The sequence below is a fragment of the Lonchura striata genome, chromosome 5, assembly GCF_046129695.1.
Source record: "Lonchura striata isolate bLonStr1 chromosome 5, bLonStr1.mat, whole genome shotgun sequence".
Lineage (NCBI taxonomy): Eukaryota > Metazoa > Chordata > Aves > Passeriformes > Estrildidae > Lonchura > Lonchura striata.
Genome location: NC_134607.1, coordinates 43,565,020 through 43,586,429, shown reverse-complemented (window position 1 = coordinate 43,586,429; position 21,410 = coordinate 43,565,020). Strand labels below are relative to the sequence as shown.

General features: G+C 38.9%; 2 protein-coding genes across 8 annotated transcripts in view; one reads left to right on the top strand and one right to left on the bottom strand.

Moving 5' to 3' along the window:
- The window catches only part of GRIP1 (glutamate receptor interacting protein 1), a 303,215-nt gene extending 297,541 nt beyond the window's left edge, over positions 1–5,674 (top strand). For all 7 annotated transcript variants that reach the window (XM_077783507.1, XM_077783509.1, XM_077783511.1 and 4 more), the window contains 2 exons: positions 2,690–2,836; positions 3,874–5,674. In XM_077783507.1, coding sequence (XP_077639633.1) covers positions 2,690–2,836; positions 3,874–4,107 — 381 coding nt within the window. In that variant the 3' untranslated portion in view covers positions 4,108–5,674. The remainder of the gene's footprint in view (positions 1–2,689; positions 2,837–3,873) is intronic.
- HELB (DNA helicase B) lies at positions 5,485–20,822 on the bottom strand. The gene is made up of 13 exons (XM_021547376.2): positions 20,630–20,822; positions 18,817–19,191; positions 16,361–16,569; positions 14,278–15,141; positions 13,047–13,218; positions 12,156–12,297; positions 11,063–11,193; positions 9,963–10,047; positions 9,289–9,348; positions 8,537–8,741; positions 7,758–7,892; positions 7,134–7,556; positions 5,485–6,642 (listed from the first exon to the last, which is right to left on the bottom strand). The coding sequence occupies exons 1-13, from the start codon at positions 20,814–20,816 to the stop codon at positions 6,553–6,555; spliced, it is 3,078 nt and encodes a 1,025-aa protein (XP_021403051.2). The 5' UTR covers positions 20,817–20,822; the 3' UTR covers positions 5,485–6,552.
- Positions 20,823–21,410: the final 588 nt, after the last annotated feature.

The following is a 21,410-nucleotide window of genomic DNA, read 5'->3' as shown; positions in this document are numbered from 1 at the left end:
TACACCCAAAATTATAACTTCTAATACAAAAGAAAGTTGTTTGCAGATGACTTCCATCTGAAAAATGTGACAGCTGTCAAACATGAAACAAAGTTAAATTGCTACCTCATCCCTGAAGCAAACATCAGTTTCTTTTAAGTTTCAAGCTCCTGTTAAGCACAGCAGAAGTCAAAAGAAGATAGCCATAAGGGGAGCAGTTTGTAAAAATCTAGGATCTGTAGATCTGAAGTACCACAAACATTAGAAAATACTTTGAAATGAGTAAGTTGTGATTGATAAAAGACTTGGGATGATCATTCCCAAGGTCTGTGCCCCTCCTTGTCCCCTGCCTCGCCGGCTCCATTGCAGTAACTTCCGATTGACTCTACAGCAAAATCCCTCTTTCATGCCCTTTGTAATTTGAAATGCTCAAATTTTTGTCTCACAAGGTTGGCACAAAATAGCATGTGCATTATTACAGACAAGATCCAGGTTAAGGTGTGGTAATGTGTAATGACTCTTCCTGCAGGTGTCTAGAGCCAAATTTTTGTGTGTTCTGTTTGCTGATAGATCACTCACTGAAAAGAGGGTAAAAAGCAACTCTCATAGAAAATATGAATGGGACCACCATCCCTGGTGAGCTATTCTACACTCCAGTTTGGCTTTGAGAAGGTCTTGACTGTAATAGTATCCAGTTTGGGATCTGAAACTGAAAAATGTTGACCATGTGGACAGGGTCCCAAGAAAAACAAGCCTTATTTCAAATCACTGCAGAGAAAGAATAAAGTGATTGAGTTCTCTGTGGATAGCAACAGGCTTAAGCCTCAGCAAGGGTGATTTAGTTTAAACCCAAGGGAAACATCTGAAGGACTGGAAGGGATTATTTTCACAGACTGATGAATGTTGATCACTGGAAATTTGAAAATGTGGGGCAGGTAAATGTATCTCTGAAATGGCTTAGGTGCAGTAGATCCTGTCTCAGGACAAGAATAAAGTCTAGATGTCTTCAGAGAGTCCCCTGTTTCATGTACTTTTGTAGTTCATCTGGGGCTGGATCCAGCTCCATTTGACTCCAGTGCCTGAAGAAGGGGAAAAGGTGTAAGTGGAAAATGGAAATTCCTTTTAAAAATTGTGCCACCTGTGCTAAAACAGGACAGAGTATACAGAGTATTTCAATTCATCTTCTCTTAGGCATTATATCCCATTTTTACATTAACTTTTCAAGGCTTCTTTAAGAAGCAGTTAACTTGAAGAACTTCTTTCCTTTGTGATGCTGAGGATAAAAAAGTTACTTTGTTAGAAGAGAATTTGGGTCTTGGTCCAGAGCTAGTTATTTTTAATTTCTGCCAGGAAGTGCACACAAATCTGTCAGTAAAATTTATCTCCCTGCCTTTTAATTTTTTTGTCTTGCAGAATGATGGTCTTGCAGCACATTTGTAGCAGCTTCAAACACACTTTTGATTAAAGCCATGTTAAACATGCTGTGATATCACAAACAAAAGCCTCAGTTCATAGCAAATTATTAGAATTTCCCTAGAGTTCTTCTGATAATAGCTTCTGTTGATACAAATTAAAATCATTTTATGATTAATTATTGTGAATTTGCAGGTAGGTTTTTCAGTAGCTGAAATGCCTGTTGACTCCTGAAGTTCATGCAGGGATGGAGGACATATGACAGGTTCAGCTAGAAGTTATCTTAGGATGGAGGAAAAGAGGGCAAAAATCACCACAGTCCCTGTGAAGTATGAAATGACAGCTCACATCCAAAAAAGTCACTGGCAGGAAGAAAACTTTTAGCTTGAGGGGACTTTAGGTGTGGCTTTCTATGTTGCCGTGCTGTTCAGGGGGAGAAAAACAAGGGAAGAGGATGAGCTGGGGTAAAGTAAGGGGTGAACACCATTTGGGGGTGTTTGTGCTCCCCATGGCACAAGACTCTGTTTTCACAGCAGCCCCACAATGCACCAACCACATCTACAGAGCAAATGGTGCTACTGCTGCAGCCACTGCCCTTGTATCCAGGTGCTCTCAGCTGCTGCCCAGGACAGCTACCAAACCTACTAGCGAGTGTGATTTCATTCTGGTCAAAGCAGGGCTGATACGCCCCTAAACCCAAGTAAATTAAAATACACAGAGCAGGAAAGAAACCCAAATCCTTATTTGAGACAGCCTGGTCTCAAAACCTTCTGGCATACCTTTTCACACTGGCAATTTAAACAGGAGCTCAGCAGCTTTCTGAAGGCAGCGCCAACCAGTGCTGTGCCCCAGCACTGCTGTGCCTTGGCATCCTTTTGTGAAATACCGACCAAGTCCTCAGCCTGCTTTGAACAGGACACTGGACTAGGGACTTTCCAAAATCCTCTTCAATTCAAATGACTCTGCAATTCAGAAACATCAGGAAGGAATTCAGTGGCTGGTACACACAAGGATGTAACACATCCTTGGAACATTATTTGTACCAAGCCATTATAAAATTTTGGAAAGTTAATGTCATTTTTATCAGCCAAGGTATGATAGAACCAGCTTCTGAGAATATTAACATAATGTCCAAATGGTGACAACTTTAATACTGTAAGTACCAAATAGTAGGTAAGTGATCTCTCTAATGTGAAAAAAAAAATCACCAAAACCATCTTAGGAAGAAAACCTGTCTCATGCGTAGAAATAGGGACAAAGTTTTTTTCTTTCTCATTACATCACCTCTCCTCCACAGGTAACTTTGTACAAGGACTCTGATGGAGAAGACTTTGGGTTCAGTGTCTCAGATGGTTTATTGGAAAAAGGAGTGTATGTCAAAAACATTCGACCAGCTGGCCCTGGTGATCTGGGAGGTTTAAAACCATATGACAGACTTCTACAGGTAATGTTTCTGGCACTGTGCAGGTTTAGCAAGAAGGGACATGACATGCAGATTACTTTGTAAAAAGGTTTATAACCACACCAGGGGATATTTGGGTATGTGTCTTTGGAGATGTAATTGTTTTGTTACTTGGAACAGCCCTGTAATCTACATTGCTTATTATATTTTAAGTAATGAGCACCACTGTTTGTATTTCTGCTGGGAAGGGATGTGTGTGGGGGGACCGGGAAGGACAAATGACCATAATTGCTCTGCACCACGGGCTGTGCTGTGTAGATTTCTTAGATATCTTTTTTTGGCAAGAAAAGGCAGCACTTCATGGAGCTTTGGACTTTTATGCAGTGGCACTAAAGCTGGATTTTCCACTGCAGTCAGGTTTATAGCAAAAAATTCTTTCAGAATGCTAGGTATTTTAGAACTCCAAAGGAGACATACAAATGCTCACTAGGAAGCTGCAATTTCCCACAGCATTTCCAGACAGGTTTTTCTTTTTTGCTTTTCTTGATGCAGGCCTGAGAATTATTTCTGTGTTTAATCCAAGTGTTGACTGACATAGTTGGGATAATGTAATACTTACTCAGCACCACACTTACCACAGTACCAAGTTGGACTATAACGAAAAAGCCAAATTATTTCTCAACTAGCCTAATAAAATACCTTATATAAATTTTTATATATTAGCTAAAACCAGAGAAGCCTTGAACTGAATTGAAATTTCAGATATGTTCTGCATTTAAATTGACAAACACCATGAAAGACAGAAAATCTATGTGCTGTTAAATGTCATTATTGGAATGAGCATTGTGAAAGCTGGCAACAGCCAGCACCAGTGTAAATATCCCCACTTTTGCTACATTCTCTTTAAAAGTGAGTAGAAAACTTAATTGATTCTTCAGACCAGATATCACAGTTTAACAGTCTTATACTGGGCACTTCTCTACTTTGAATAGTTAAATGAAGCCCCAGATTCTCTTGTGATCTCTTTTTTTTTTTTCTTCCCTAAAACAGTAACAAAAATCAATCTTCTCATCCATCAGGTAAACCATGTTCGCACCAGAGACTTTGACTGCTGTTTGGTTGTGCCCCTCATAGCAGAATCTGGCAATAAGCTGGAACTGGTCATTAGCAGAAACCCACTGGCATCCCAGAAAGGAAGCTCAGAACACACTTCAGGGAGTGGGGAGTGGAGCGACCCGAATGCTGCCTTCCTTCAGCAGAGCGGACACACCAGCGTTAGCACAGAGACACGGGATCCTACAAATACCTTATAGCAGAAACCACTGGAGCAGGACATTAGGTAACAAAAGACAATTATGGTGCTAAACCCATTCAAGATTTCTCTGAGATTGAGGCTCAGATGCTGTACAGCACTGAAAAGCACAGGAGGTCAGTTGGTCTGTCTCAAGGCTTCTATTAATCCACGGTTACTTTGGAAATAGTTTCATTCTTCATGAAGTCATTTTCCATTCTAAACAATCTAGGATTAGTAACAGTAAAAAAATACATAAGGGCCTTTTTTATCCCCCAAATAAGAAACTGGGGAGATGCTTTAAACATGATCTAAATGTTCTCCCTTCAGCAACAGCAGCCGTTTGAGGGGAAAACATGGAGTTAACCTCTGCTAACAAACAGTAGTGTCCAGGTTATGCTGTTTTTAAAAATCCTTTTATAAGGAAGGTGCTGCTGTGTGATGGACAAGGCAGAGTGGTTTACTGCACTGGGTTTTCCTGGGAAATGGCGACATCTGATTCTGGAAACCTTTATTCGCTGGCAAGAAGGGTGCACTCATTACACAAAGCAGAATTTAGATGTTATAAAAAAATGCTTGCAGGAATCTGCAGTTTGCATTGAACATTGCTCCCCACTTCAGCAAACTTTGTTAGACCATATGTTATTCCCTATGCAATGAAATATTTAATGGTATGTCTTGCAACCTGTGGGGATTTTTAAGCAGACTTTTTTAGTGGGATAAAACCTCTGATGAGGGATTACTGAAAAGAGTGAAACTGAAATGAGTTCAGACATATTAGAAAGGTTTTTTAAAAGAAAATGGCTTTTTTAAAATTATATCAGTGGAGATTGATACAAAAGCTCTTTAATGATCCATAAACCTGTAAACTTGTACTGTCACACATGACCGAGCTTTCTAAGTCAATCAGTTTCTTGAAGGAAGAAAGGTCCTATTTAATATGCTTTGTTTTCAACCTTCTTTATGATAAACATTACCCCTTGCAACACATTTTTAGAATATAAAATTGTAAATATATTTTGCAAACACATCACAAAAATGTCTCCTCTCCCCTCTTCCCCTAAGCAATAAAATACTGCCAGTTGCTTTATATGCTCACCAGCAGCTGCATTGGTTTATTCTGGTATTCAAGTTGTTATTAGTAATTATTGTTATTGGTGAATATAAAGATACTGGATTTGTAAATTTGTAGAGTCTCCATATCTAAGCAATCACCTTACAGAGTTGTTTCTGGTCAATTTAAACTGTTTAATGTATCCCTCTTGCTGTTTCCAATACATAAACAAGCTCACCTGCCCTGCACACACAAGTATCTCTGATTTCTATTTCAGCACTGCCAGAAAAGGCCAGAATGACATTAAAGGCTGAATGATATAAAAAAAACAAAAAGGTTCATGAGTCACTTAAATATGTATTTTTATTTGTAACAAATAAGTATGAAACTGTAAAGTATTTTTGTACAAATTTAATACTTTAATAGCATGATATTTATCGTCTATGTTATGTTTTTTGAAATTAAAACTGTTGCAAATATTTGTATGGAAAAACTGTATAAATTGAAATAAACAGTGATTTGAAGACATTAAAAATGAGGTAGAGTATTTCTACTTCATAATTTTCCCAGTTTTTTTTCCACAGTTTTAGGAAAAAAATACATTTTTATATTTGTGATATAGTTTTTCCTACCCTATGCGAAAAGAAAAAATTGTTAAAGCTAAGCAGGTTGTCCACATTTTAGTACAATGTGTCTCATGTTTGATTTAACATTTAATTTATTAATCTCAAAACTGCAATGCAGCAAGTCCCACAGTATACCTGAGAAAGCTAAAAGTGGAATGTTATTTGGACTCTGATTTGGAGTTTTGATCTTACCAAGATCATCATCAGCATACAACTAAAGCTAAAGCAGCAATGGCAAGTTCTACATCATAGAAAAGTTTTCTATGTCACAGATTGCAACTTTCTTGTTATGTCTATAACAAGATTAAAATCCATAATCCCATAAAAGATTCATGGCCACAAATCTGCCACATCAGAAAAAACCTAAACCCCTTTGTAAAGTGTTTTTTTTTTCCCTCAAGGAATCTGTAGTTTTGGCACATCAGTAAGAGCATCTCATCAACACTGTAGCATTTGGAGATGAATAAATCTTGGTATGGACAGCTAGGAGTCTTCAAACTACATCCTGGTGTATTTTTTAAGGGAACATCTGGAACCTCAAAGACCTGTAAATTCAATTCTTCAGCAAAATTAAAGAATTGTGTGATTTTTGATGACGAGTACACCAGTGAATCTACTAAAAATGGATCACTGAAAATTTAAGAGGTTCAGCATAAAACAAGCTCTTCATGGAACATGCAAAACCAAGAAAGCCTTTGAAAGGCACCTGCATATTCAGTGTCTCCATCCCAAAAATCTTCAAAAAGTTCAGTAAAGGTTCATACCAAGACCAATTAATAATTGTCTGTTAGCTTTTGAAAAGCTTCCTAGGAATTTGCTGTCCCAAAGTTAGATTCTTAAGTCTGGAAGATCCAAGTGGGGATTCTTGTACTGTTGTCTGTCAAAAGAAAACAAAAACATTACCCAAGTTTGAAACAGACCTAAAATACATTAGCTTCTTCAAAACAGACACTTTCTCCATGAGCTCAGAAATTAGATGTAATGAAAAAAAAAGCATCTGTTATTAGGTTTGACTTTATAAAAATCAATTTCAGTTATTAAATTTTATATACATCTCTCACAGCACGTCACCTAAAAACTGACATTTGCGCACCATAGGCTGATACAGGCTAAGCTGGCCAACAGATCACTCAAAGTAAAAAAGGTATAAGCTTACTACTATTGACCTTAAACCTTTTTTTTCTGTATTAGTCATATATTACTCTGCAAAGACATCTGCCAAATTTGACTGCTTCACCAATTACTGGTTAACTTGAAAATTATTAAATAAATGTTAATAAAACTATCGTAACAGTGCCCTGGTGACTTGCGGTGGTGAAAGAGAGAGCAAAAGTTTGTTTTAAACTTTCTCAATAAGGACATACTTACCGGGGATATTTTTGTAGCATCCTCAGATGCAGGGATTTGTCTTTTACACGGACTTTGCTGCAAACTGTCCGTCTTTTCTTTACTGAGAACTGATGACCCTTCCTGTATCGTGAGGTCATTTTCATGTTCAGGTGGGTCAGGAGCAACAGACTGAGTCTCGAGCTCTTGACTTTGCCAGCACTTCGCTGGCAGAGAGAGCATTTGTTTGGAACAGTTGTTTGTTTCTGCAGTTGCCTCTCTCAAAAATCTCTGCAAACGTGTTTTTCTGGTGATCTCCTTGCTCTTTACTGCTCTCCTGAGGTGCAGCTCCTCAGCCACAACATAGACACGGCAGCGTCCTCTGGTCACAGCTGTGTACACGTGCTGCCAGTGCTGCCGGCCGGCATTGCCAACCACATACACCACGGTCCTTTCCTCCGAGCCCTGAAACATGGGAAACTCTGATTCAAAGGCTGATCTCCAGGAAATAGTTAAAAAAGACAAGAGTGGGGACGTTGGAGGCAATTGGGGACTCTCCCGAGAATACTTTCTATCCTGCATTCAAGGAATTCTAGTTTCAAGAAAAGTTTCTGGTTCTTTCATGAGAGAATAAAGTACATTAGCTCAGAGCTGCTGTGTTTTTACCTGGAATGTGTGAATAGTTCTGGCCCAGGCATGCTTTATGTGACACAGCTTCCTCAGTGCCTTGTAGTTCACAGTGTACGTGGAGCCGTATGTGCTGCTGATGGTCAGCAAGCGCTGCTTATCAATTTCTGCATCCTAAAGGAATAGCACAACACTCAGCAGTGAGCCTGGATCAGCAGCTGGGCAATGTCTGTACTTCCCCATTCTAGCTTGCCCTGAAATGACAACAGCTGCAACATCAAAGTTTCAGAAGACGCTATACCAAACAGATTGCTGTTTTTCACTGACCACCTTGAAGGAGAAGAGTTTTTACCGTTCAGTGCCTACCCTAACTTCTGACACTTTCACTGCTCAACAAACTGAACCCAGCAAGAAAACCAGTTCTGTTACTGGTTTTTGTTTTGTTACCTGTTACTTTTAGGCCAGCTAGGTTTTCTGCCAGGGAAAACTTAAGCTGTAACACTACTCTTTACATCAGACTACATTAAACATTATCTTTCTCAATTACAATACAGTTCAGTATTTACAGACTGTATTTACACTGAACACAATCAGACCAGCTAAAACACATTGTACAAAAAAGCCCAGAATTGAAGGTTTTTGAATTTTCTACTGTACCTTGCCTCTTCCACATCTTTTACACAACTGTTTAGCAGAATCAAGTATGTATTATGGACCAAATTTAAAAAGTGTGAATTGTGTTGTTCTGGAGATTCAGCAAGCACTGAATCATTTCCCACCGCATTTTCTTTGTGCAAGTTCTTGCTGCAAGGATTTACCCCTCTTATGAAAAATATATCTCCATTACAAAGTCGTTTGCCCTCCTCATCAGACTCTGCAGTGAGTGTGGTTTCTCCACTTCTGCATTCCTGGCCATTAGAGCCCTCTCTGACACCACAGGCTGCCAAGAGATCCTTGAGATAAACATTGCGTGTGCTGGCAATCTTGTCCCCAGTTTGAAATAGAAGTCTGTTCTTATGGTCTCTAGGTCAGAGAAAGAAAAAGGGGAAAATGTATTTGCAAAGTGTACATTTACCATCTCTCAGTATTTTTTGTCTTTCCACTCTCTATACTTAACCCAGATTAAAAACTTTATTAATATTTAAAATAGTTAGGGTAACACATTTATGTCTTGAACTTTTGTAAAACAATTTAGTAAAAAACAGTAATACAGAGTAGCATAAAAATATTTCAGAATCTATTCAGAAATCATATAGCAGCAAAAATAAAAATTAACCTTGAGGGCTTTCTTATGTTGCTTTTATATGAATTTTGAATATTTAATAGTAATTTAAAATCTCAGGATTCACATAGTGAATTTAAATTTTAATTAAAAACACTTTACCACTCTTCCAAATGAGATTAAAGAACCCATCGGATAAAGTTTATTATATGAATGATTTATAACATAATCAGACCTAGATGGAATACTGGAAGTTTTACAATCTTATTTTATGGTGTTGGCCTCGCTATAACACTTTTAAAAACAAAATTAAATTAGTCACAAGAAAAATGCAAAACACTGATTTACCTGGTTAAATGATTTGAATAGTGTTGGCAACAAAGTTCATTTATTAGATCACAATCTTGCCTAAATCATACAAAACGAGAACATGAACAAAGTCATGATATACAAAACATACAATTACAAGCAATGTCACATTAGGATTAATTTATAAATAATGGAAAAAGCCCTTTTTCTTCTCTTATGATCTTCCACCACCTATTAAGAACAATTACTTATTCAGAGTCTAGAAGACAGAGCAGTAAAGGAACAGTTTTGTCTAAATACCACAGAAAGTTTCTGCACTGTACACCTAGATTAGCTAGATTTGTTTTTAAGATAAAGAAGAAAACTAAAGAAAAACTAAAACCTGGACATATTATCTTCTATCTGTGGATATATTAAAAATAGCAAGAAGACTTACTTGCTTTTTAAAGACTTGGAATTTTAACATTTAAATGCAGCTTAAGTATCTATAAATATATTCTAGAAGAATCATACACAAAAATCACTAATAACAGTATTGCACCTGAATGCAGAAAACACTAATAATGGTATTGTACCTGAATGCAGACTGAAGAAAAAAACAGACCAGTTACTCAGCATTCACAAATCACTTATTAGCTCACTCCAACTAAGCTATTTTTAGATTGTGGCTGCTAGCAAGGATTTTTTCAGTGTCTGCCTGCACACTCCATTACCTTCTGAAAGCAATGAATTGTGATTGTTTGGCATCCTCCAATCCTGGCCCTTTTTTAAGTAAAGTCTTTATTGCAGTTTGTAGATCTGTTTTAAAAGACATAAAAAGTGAAACATTAAAATAGTCATAATTTTAAAAAGAAAAATATAATTCAACATGAAATTGCCTTTGCTTATTTCTAGCTTTAATGACATAACTTGTTTAAAACAAAAAAGAAACAAAACCCGCCCCAAAAAACTCCCACACAAAATGACAGACCCCCAAAAGAAACAGAAATACACCATACAAATGAAAACATAATGCACATAATCCACTATTAAAATCTGAGAAACAAGACTGATATGGAAAGAAACAAATTCTTATTTTTGTGTTAAACAACAACTGCATGAAGCATATTTCATGCAAAATAAGGTTTTGATACAGCATATTGAAGAGGTAAAGATAAATGTTTTCAAGCTACAGACCTATGCACTTGGATTTCATAGTAGAAATCTACTTTTAGTATTCTGTTTGCTAAGTATTTTGCTAGAGTGATAATGTTTGTACTATTTTTTTTCTGCATTTCCCTTAAAGCATTTTGATGCATATAAAAGACAGGCCACTCAATCTACTTATACCCAATAAATGTCAAAAAAACCCAGTAAACAATGGCTCTAGCCCTGACCCCAAAACATTTTAAAAGAAATACTGGCATCCCTTCTTAGAATTTCCCTAACTCAATTCTACAGCTGGGAGCACGTTCCTGTCCAGCACACCATACTGTTACAGTCACTTGTTACTCAAATGATTCACCTCTGAATCAGTTCTGAAAATCTCTTAAGGTTTGACAGCTACAATATAAAAAGACAACCACATTTGATTACAGTGGTGGAAGCTGTGCTTAATTTCAAAGTCTAACTGGTGAGCTGGAGCTCTACAGCCCATTCCTTGCACTTACAGGTCTTGCTGTGTGCACTTATGTAGAAGGCAAAAGACAAACTATGAATATATCATTTAAATTTATACCACAAACAAAGCCAGACTGAAATTTTCCAAAATTTTTCTTCCAGACAATACTCTATGCTTTACCAAAATAAAAATCAAGATTAGAAACTGACATACTCTCACAATTCCCTCCAGCAGGCAAAGCAATAAAAATAAATTTCTTCTCTGGGACTGGCATTGTTATTGCCTCATTCCAAGCAGAAACTTTCAGCACCTCATCAAATTCAGGAAGCTGCCGGCGAGAGATTCTAGACCACAGCATTGGAGGGAAATCAAAACGTTATTTTCAGTTAAAGAATTCCAGCATATCATCATCTACATCAGCCTTAGGTTCACCACTTAGAAGATTTTTGTAATCTACACTACATGCCCTGAAAACTCTTTTCTCAGAGCATAACTTGATTTCACATTGAAAAAAATTGGTAGTTTATTCTCTAAACCCTCCATCACTGCAGCAGATACTTAATAGTACTCATACAGTTCTTCCCATAGGAGCAAAATGGACTGAAACAGAAGTGTTATCAAAAAATAAGTAAGAATGTTGGTAAAACACTTAGTAGTTCTGGACATCTTGCAAATGTTCAGAATATTCTCAAATTTCATTAACATCAAAACCTAGATTTTCTTCTTAGAGGTTTAAAAAATAAATCAAGCACTGATAGGAAACAGAATAATTTCCAAAAGAAAAGTAATGCAAAATGCTGGAAACTCAGCAATTTAGACTCTTTAGGTATTGATAGAGAAAAAAATAGAAAGAACCTGTGATATAATGGCCCGTGACATCTAAACTCTCCAAGCAATTCAGTCTGTTTTAGTTGTTGTCACACTTATCAGCAATGTCTTTAAAGCTTCCTTTTTGGAAGAGCTATTGTAAGCCATTTTTGAAGGCAAAAAGTCAGTTACGCATTTACATCTCATTTGAAAACAACAGAGAGTATCTGACAGGATAAGAGTGAAATACATCCCATAAAATTCAAGAGCATTCCAGCACACGCATTTTTTTGCCCAATATATACCTGTGAAAATATCTGTAGGGTTTTGTTGCTGTTGTTTTGGGCATTTGTTTGTTTTTAAAACTACTGTTATGGATTTGGACTAAAAAAACTAACAGAAGCAATACTCCAGAGTCAAATCTGGATGCACAGCTATTTGCAGGTAAAAGGCCAGGCAAGAATTGTAAGTTCTTCACACACACATCAGGATATCCTACCTTGATGCATTATCTACAATTAGTTGCGATTCAGCTCTATGGTTAGTTCGCAGTTCCACTGCAAAGCCTCTTGGTTTTAGACCCTCAAAGATATCAGCTAACATGTTTCCTGGGTCTATGCTTGGTAGCTGTCTAGTATCACCTAAACAGAATGCATGTTAAGTTTTTGTGAGAACGAATAACGTATCATCTGTTGAAAATTGTCTTAAAAAAATGAATACACTCAAGCCTCTACATAGTAACATCCATCCTTAATACAATTCACATGAAATCAAACTTTCAAGAATCTAAGAAACTTTGGGAATAAAGTTGTAGTGTAGTTTTTTTATACTCCTCACCTAGTAATGCTTTACTAGCAGGTGCAAATCCTTCTACCTGATGAGCACTGACAGTGATCACATCTTACTCAAACACACTTTGAAAGCTATGCATTTAAAAACAAATGCCATAAATGGCATATCAAAAAGGAAACCTCTAAGAAAGCATTAAAAATTGACCTTACATTTCTTTGCTTTCCTTTTTAAATTAAAACAAGATGATCCTATCATTAAGAATGACATGACAATTCCCTTCTAACATACAATTCATAATCTAACTAAAGCTCCTTCACATTTAAGGAAATCAGAATAGTTTTCCATTTGCAATATGTAATAACCTACCACATGTAAGTCAGAATAAGACAAAATACTGCTAAACAGATAATGCAGATACTGATACTTCCATACTGACATTTGGAAAATTGTCTACCTCATCTGACCTTAAGAAATAGCAGAAGTAACCAAGTACAGAACAATGTAACATTTTAAGAGACTCAGTGGGAGCTCTGATACTCACACTGTATATTGGGCATTATTAAACATTGTATAATGCTAAATTTGCTGTTTCACTTACCTAGAATAATAAGTTTAGCAAGCTGAGCATGCTCACACAAGAGTTTCAAAACTAAACTAAGAATGTGTACAGACACCAAACTTCCTTCATCCACAATGAGAACCGTAACTGCAGAAAATTTCCATGGCTGTTCTTGGTTGTTCCGCCTCCACGATTTAAAACTACAGATAATCTAGAAACAAATAAAGCAAGCTCTGACACTAATCAACTCTATGCTATGTTATAAAAGTACACAGTGTGGTATCATCTGACCTCTGTAGAGCTATTATCCAAAATTCTCAACTTACACCTGTAAAGACCCAGAAGACACAACCATTCAGTCTTATTTTCCTCCTCAGTGAATGCATTTCTGGTTGAGATTAGCAACACTGACTCATGTAAAAGCACAATCTCTTTTTTCCTGCAGGAACTGTTAAAGACACTAGGTCAGCCATTAGGTTGCTCAGTGACAGAACACCTTCTACTACAACCTTCTGTCATTAATAGTACCCAAAACTCCATGGGGAAGGGGAACAGGCAACTAACTATCCAGTCCCCAAAGATAAAATAAGGTAACAGTACTTTTTATCTTATTATAATTTCTACTTATATGGGTTATTCCGCAACTCCAATGTCTTCTTGGTACCTTTGCTACCTAGAACAAGACAGACTTGGCCTAAGTATATTAACAGAGTTTGCTTTCTACTTTTTTCTAAAAAAAAATTCACAATACCTAACATTAATTAAGGAAACTCTGTGCAAATTAAATTTCTCTCATTATTCAACTCCAGGCTACTGATCTTTTCATGAATGTGCTGCTATGATTGCTAGGCAACAGGATCCTAGAAAACAGGTCTACCACCTATAAGTTATTTTTGTCTTCATTAAAATAAAATGCAGAACTGAGAAGCTGAAGAAAACATATGCCCTAGAGAAGCACAAGTTTCAGATGTATATAAATAGTAAAGAAACCAAAGTTAGCAAATAATGTATTTCAAATGACTGATTTATGATTCCCCCAAAACATAATGCTAACTTTCAGATGCTGATAAAGTGTACCCAAGCATTAACATTAATAACAATAATAGGCTACACATTTCTTAAGGGAAGTTCAATAACAAGCTGCTTCTTTTTTTTCCAAAGCAAGAATGGACAGTACCAAAAGGTGTTTCAGAACCTAATTAAAAAAAAACAAAACAAAACAAACAAACAAGCAACAAAAAAAAAAAAACCAAAAAAAAAAAAAACTTACCTGATGCAGTGTATATGCAGGAAGCTGCGTTTTTTCTCTCAAAAGACTTGTTGCCCTCCCTGTAGGTGCAGTGAATAGTACATTCAAATGTTTTTTTGCATACATATTCTCTGATTCCCAGTGGTGATCAAATGTATTCCATTCCTCAGATGCATCCAAGTCTCCTTCAAAGTCCTTAGAAGCAGCTTCCACTTCTTTTTCCATTTGCATTAAATGACGAAAAAGGCAGCTAACTATTGTACTCTTCCCACAGCCTCCTTTTCCACTTATGATCGTGACAGGATTAGAACAAATTTTTTTTACAGCAGTCACCTGATCTTTGTCTACCTCTGCTTTACTTTGGATACCAGACACAGAGCCCACCTCCTTTTCAGGAAAGTGATTTTCACCATTATGATCATCTGCATTATTTTCTTCTCTTTCACATGCCTGGGCAATATTCATTTTGTTATCTGCACTTTCTCTTGGTGCCTCAGGAATGCTAAGTATCTTTTTCACATCCACATCCAATTTCCACGTGTGGTTTGACAGAAGGTCACCTACATACATTGCAATGTCTTTTTCAGATTTGTAAAGATGAGGCAGAAACACCAGCTTTTTATCCCTAATCACTACATTCTGATCTCTCAAAAATTCAAGAGATTGCCAAACATGTTCAATGGACATGTGTTTGGATACCAAACGAGCTAATTCATCTTGGTCTTCGTATGTGTGTCCCATTTGTCTACAGCGTGTCTTGAGCTGATCATACAGAATTAATGCATTCTTCTGCAAGTCAGGAATCTTCCAGAGGAGATGTTCACACTGACAGAAGGCAGCCCATGTTGCCTCACAGTAAGGAATGTTCAACTCCTTATACATAATCTTCTCCCCAAAAAGAGTAAAAGCAAACATAGATTTATTTCAGAAGATGTTAGCCTCTTGCTGAACAACATTCCTTCTAGTAAATACAAATTGCAATTCAGAAGGTGGAAGTTTGCAAAAATTTACTTATTTTTCATAAAGCAAAATAAAAAAGTAAGCTAGAATGATAATTCCTCTTAGTTACCCTTCTGTATGAAACAGATACTATAAAAATAAAAAACTTGGCACAGAAATTGGTTATGTAAAGGTACATAAACTGTAGAAACAGAGCACAGGAAAGCCATTAGGCAGAATACTGTACCCAATTTTGAACATGTTCAAGAAATATGCCACCTGTACAAGACACTACCACAAAACTGTGAAAGATAGAGATGTGCAAAACAGATGAACTATTGAGAGCAAGAAAAATTAATTGCACTTGCTCAGTCATAAGAGAAAAGAACTAAAGAGAGTCTTCACGCAATAAAAAACTGCAGTGAGAATGTAGGTCCTTGCTAAGAGAGCAACACATCCATATTGCATAAGGAAGAGTCAAAGTGGACATCAGGAAAATTTTTTTAAAGGAAATTATGTGAAACACTGGAATATATTTGCTACCCTGCTGAATCTCTGAAATAAGAGCTCTTAAAGACAAGTCAGAACAGCTATCAGTAAAGCACTGGGGGCCTAAAGAAGAGGGAAAACCAACCATATTTGTGAACACCTAAAGTTTTATCTCTCATGTGAGGTACAGGAGTGCTAAGGTGAGGCACAGCAGCAAAGCTCATGGCAAGCGCAGCATGGAAAACAGGAAGGTAAGCAACCTGCATTTGATGATCTCTTACAGAGAAACTTAACCTTACTATGAAAGCATAGATATTGTTCTATATATCTGGAAGAAAAGTCTCACCAGTATAAAACTGAAGAGAACAGTTGAGGATTTTGGCCCAATTAACTCAAGCATTTTATTTTCTGTCTCTTGTGGAAAATACTAAACAAATGGTTGTAACAAAACCACTTTCATTTAAAAATCTCCTGATATCAATTAATTCTATACCAACTACAAAAACAAAACCCTTTGCTAAAACCAAGTCCAGTACATCATCCATTTCCAAATGAGCTATGCTTAGCCCCTACAAATGCCCATTTAATCAAGTGAACCCAACTAAAACAGTACTGTAGTCTAATGCACCTGAAATGCAGCAAACACCCTGTTTTTACCATACAAAACATTACTTACCCTGCTGAATCCAAGTTTCCATGGCTCGTCCTTTAGTATCTCATCCAGTTTTGTTGCCATCTCATCAGCTACTTCCTCACCATCCATATCAGCCTTTCTTTCCCAACACATCTTATCTAACAGACAGCAAAAGTGGCGTGGCAAAAGAATTGGCAAGTACTCGAGTATCCTTGGAAAAGCCAGTGCTCCCAATACCGCCTTTCCTGCAACTGCACACACCACAAACACAGGAATTTTTATGTGATATACAAAGATTGTTGCAAAGCAATTTACACTGACTCTGGCTTCATCCTTCTGCCTCCCTTATATCCAAGACATTAAAAATTTTTGAAAAGGGTAACAAAAAAGTAAGAAAATGAGAAAATTTGTAAAGTCTGTTTTCCCTGAACTGCCTTATGGAAAAAAACAATGTAAACAGATGACATAAAACCAGCAACAAAATGTGTTCACTTGGAAATTATGTATCATTCACTTGGTTTTAAAGTGTATACTCAACAGCATTTTGTAGAAAGTCAGTTCAGCCCACACCACGCCTGCCTCTTATCTAAAAGTAATTTTCATACAGATGTACAGAAAATCATTTCAAATGAAAAACAAGAAAAGAGGCTTCTAAATTTGTAGTATCAGATCAGTAGAGGAATTTACCAAAAAAGTGCTCTCCACTGGCTTTCTCAATGACCCCAAAATTAAGCTATCACTTTCCCTGTTTACATCAGTCATGGGCTGAGAGTGAAGAATAATGAAAATGATTTGCTCAATATTTTGCTTTAAAAAATAATTTCGGAAGAAAGAAAAACAAATTTAAAAAGAAAGTGAGACTTTCAGAATCTTTAGCTCTTGGAAAAAAATAGCCTATTTTTAATTAAGTGTTAAGGAAAATTTAAAGCACTAATTTTTCTCACTTAAGTATTGCCTTACCCTCATAAAGCCAAAGATAAAACCTTTTCCCTCTTAAGCAGTACTTAATTTACATGTAAATTATCAATACATACTGTTTCCACACACAAAAAACTACCATGAAGGCTCAAAGAACAAACTACTCAAGCCCATAAAAAATTAATAACAACCAAAAAAATTTACAATACTAACAGTAGCAACTGGACTAGGGGAACGGTCTATATTGCTCAATGATAAAGAGTAAAGCTTAAAATGTAGCAAATTAATTTAAGGTGGATACTAGAAAAAAATTGCCAACTACAAGAAAGGTGAAGAGAGTATGTAGGCACACTGTGCAATCTTTTTTATCATTACAAAATAAGAACAAAAAGCCTGAAAGCCTACAGAACATTTTCCTCCACTTACAAACGGGATTTGAAGTACAGTCAGTTCAAGTCTAGCAGAGGCTCTGAATTCTCCTGTTACATACAATTTGACATCCAAAACCATCGCCTCCATCATCTGACCTGACACTGCCCAGTAAGCCAGGTACTGGAAAACTTTGCTTGCTTACATGTAACAGTAGATAGACCCAACCTCTCTACAGGTTATGGAAACAGATCTGAGCAAAACAAGAGCTCCAACACTGAGGGCACATTTCAGACACCCTGACTTTCTATTTCAGTGTTTTGCTTCAGACCAGCAAAGTCTGGTCCCACAGACTGAATGTCCTTTATGGACTGGAGTACCTCAGGAATGCAAGTAGAACATACTATTTGGGTTTCACCCAGCAGGGATACTCGGTACTCTCAGAGACTGCATCACAGTGGGGACAAGGGGCATGTCAACTTCAAAAGCACACTCCTGATCCAATCTCTAACACTCAGGTAGTCACACCCATGTAATCACACCAACATTGCCCACAACAGCATCCTCAGAAGTCTGAACTATCTCCATGTGGAGACACACCAGTGCTTCCACAGTCTGCTCCCAGCCCTACCAATCTGCTGACAGACAGGATTCAAACACACCTAGACAGGCTGTTTAGTGCAGCTGATTAGGACTAGGCTGAACTCCTTCACTGATCCCTGTACTACCTATACTACTTTTGAACATGCGCCAACCCTAAAAAGCCATTGCCACAGTGCTTAAGTAGCGATGAACCCATTTTTCAATATGCCTTGTTACAGCTGAATAAACTATAGGAAGCACCAGTGTGTTTGCATGGTAGAATCACAGAAGCATAAAATGGTTTGGGTTGGACTTTAAAGATGAAATAGTTCCAAATCCCTGCCACTGGCAGGGACACCTTACACCAGACCAGGTTGCTCAGAGCCCCATCCAACCTGGCACTTCCAGGGATGGAGCATCCCTAACACAGACAATTCTACTTAGCCTACAGAATTAATCAAAGTCCTTCTGTATTCATATCTTTAACTGATCAACTGTCCTACTGTCCTGACATATTTTATAACAAAAGAATAATTTTAATATACATTTCAAATGTTAGTTTGAAGGCTGTATATGAAATAGAACTCCTTAGTTTATAAAACAATTGGAACAGCTTAGGATATACCTACATGATTTTGAAACACAATAGAAGATGTCATAATCCTTAGTATCTCTTTGGATCCCTCTTGGCTGTAGCTGTGAAACTTGGAACTGTTTTAGTTTTTCTTCAAGGTTGCTAAAACTCAGCACAGACTCCATAGGAAGCCAAGCAAAAAATTTTTCTTTCCAATCTTCAGGAACATGACATTCCGTAAGAAAGTGTGAAAATACTTGTCGGTTGTTTTCTTCTACATCAGTCTGCAGAAAATATGATGGATATCCTTGCACAAAGTACTTTGATCCCATTTTTTTAGCGTTAACATTAACTTTCCACCAGGGATCAACTAATGGAAAACGTCCAACCACTTCATACTCCTTTTTGGTGCCACATTCCTGTATAATAACTGAATCATTAAAAAGAAAAACAAATCCAGTGTTACTTGACAGTCATAAAAATTATAAGTTTGTGTTGATTAAGAATATTGTTGGTTCAATGCTTTTTTTGGTCTTTTTTGTAAGTTGCAGTAGTAATAGTCATAAACTCCTGATGCCTTTCTCTCCACTAATATTTTTTAAAAAGTGAAACCAAACTCAGAAACAAGCACTAAAGCTTCTTCTCTGAGCATGAGGAATAAATCCTGCCTATGAATTTATTAAGCTAATTAAAAACACATCATATAATATTATGGTTTACTATTTATTCCACCTCAAGTTTACAACTGAATTTTAAACAGCTTTATCACAAAATATTCTATCACAATGCCTGCATAATCTTCAGATACCTTTGTATACCAAATATTTCCTGTGACTGGAACCACCAAAGTTACAAGGGTTTAATATAATAAATTCTTAACATTTTGTATGACCTGGTTTGCCTCCTCTTTGCCTTCAAAAAAGATAATACACCATTACCTGATCGACAACTGGGGACCAATTGCTATGACCAGAACAAAGTGGGTACCTATTTTCAGCAGGGTCTCTTCCTCACCAGGACAGCTCTTAGGTCTGTAATAACTTATTCATTTCTCCCTGGTTATTTAGCTCAGTTTAGCCATTTCAAAAACAACTTGTAGATAAAATACCTTTTAGGCAGAGGTTGCTCCACTTCACCTACTTTTCTAAGCTCTAAGCAGAAAGTTGGAAATCATTAACATCAAGTATCAACACTTTCATATGTAATAAAAGTTTAAAAAAGCGCTTTTTTTATGTAAAGCTAATTTTCTTACTGCTGCAATGCAGCGTTCGTAGAAAAGCAGAGATCACGAGATCACGCTTCCCTTCCACTCCCCAGCTTCGGCTCCCTATCCCTTCGCTTGTGCCCAACTCCGGCGGAGGGAAAGGCCGAGCCGGGACCTTCCCCACGCGCACAGCGCCGCGCCCGGCCGGGCGGGCCGGGGCCAGCGCCGCCTCCCTCCCCGCCACTCCCGCAGCGCCGGCCCCGCTCGGAGCCCCGCGCGGGGACGGCCCCGAGCCCACGCGGGGAGGGCCCGAGCCCGGGCGGGGAGGGCCCCGAGCCCGGGCGGGGAGGGCCCCGAGCCCGGGCGGGGAGGGCCCCGAGCCCACGCGGGGAGCGCCCCGAGCCCGGGCGGGGAGGGCCCCGAGCCCGGGCGGGGAGGGCCCCGAGCCCGGGCGGGGAGGGCCCCGAGCCCACGCGGGGAGGGCCCGAGCCCGGGCGGGGAGGGCACCGCAGCCCGGGCGGGGAGGGCACCGAGCCCACGCGGGGAGGGCACCGAACCCACGCGGGGAGGGCACCGAGCCCACGCGGGGAGGGCACCGCAGCCCACGCGGGGAGGGCCCCGCAGCCCGCCCGGCCCGGCCCGCTCCGCTCCCGCCGCCCCTCACCGGCGCGGCGCGGGGGCAGCGCGGCCGAGAGCTCCCGCCCGGCGGGCTCCAGGAGCGCCTCCTCCGCCAGCAGCTCCCCGAAGTCCTCGTCGCTCTCCTCCTCGTCGTCCGCCGCCTCGCACCGCGGCGGCCGCAGGCGGCCCCACAGCCAGAGGAGCGCGCCCCGCTGCCCGCCGCCCGCCGCCATGCCGCCCCGCCGGGTCCGCCCCCGCGGAAGGGCGGGACGGCGGGCCCGGAGCGGCGCGGCTGGGTCGGGATAGCCCGCAGCGAAGAGTCAGTCATTTATTCATTTATGTGTTTATTTACACTTCGGGACATAATTCTCTGTCTTTACATCACCCCTATCACAAAACCATCAGATCATAACATCGCACTTCCAGTATATCCGATTCTGTTCCACGCGGCTGCCCCAGGGTAGTTTAATGTGCAACTGGCGAGCTGTTCTCCGGGAGGCCGTCACTGAAGAGCCCCTTTCCTTCCCGACAAGGTAACCTGGCAGTTCCTGCTTCGTCTTCACTTTGGCTCAACGCCCGATCCTTGCCTTTTCCGAGACGTTATGGCAGTTCATTGATGAAACACACCAAGCCTGCTCGTGCTCAGTATTGATCTCTCACTGAAGTCCCCCAGAAATCCTGCTATTCAGTCATGAAAGCAAGTCTTTCTACAACCTGTTTTAAACTGATTTTTACTGGCTAGTAGTTAACAGGTTAATATTTGCCATGTTGTTACATAGCTCGGTTTTTTCAGCAAAGTTTTGCAGTTGTATTTTTGCATGTTCGCA

Coding starts and splice junctions, on each gene's coding strand:
- HELB (XM_021547376.2), bottom strand. CDS start 20,816: ATGGCGGCGGGCGGCGGGCAGCGGGGCGCGCTCCTCTGGCTGTGGGGC. Junction 11,194..12,155: donor ATTGTAGATAATGCATCAAG/GTAGGATATCCT, acceptor GCTGTGGTCTAG/AATCTCTCGCCGGCAGCTTC. Junction 6,643..7,133: donor ATGCTACAAAAATATCCCCG/GTAAGTATGTCC, acceptor TTCTTTTGACAG/ACAACAGTACAAGAATCCCC.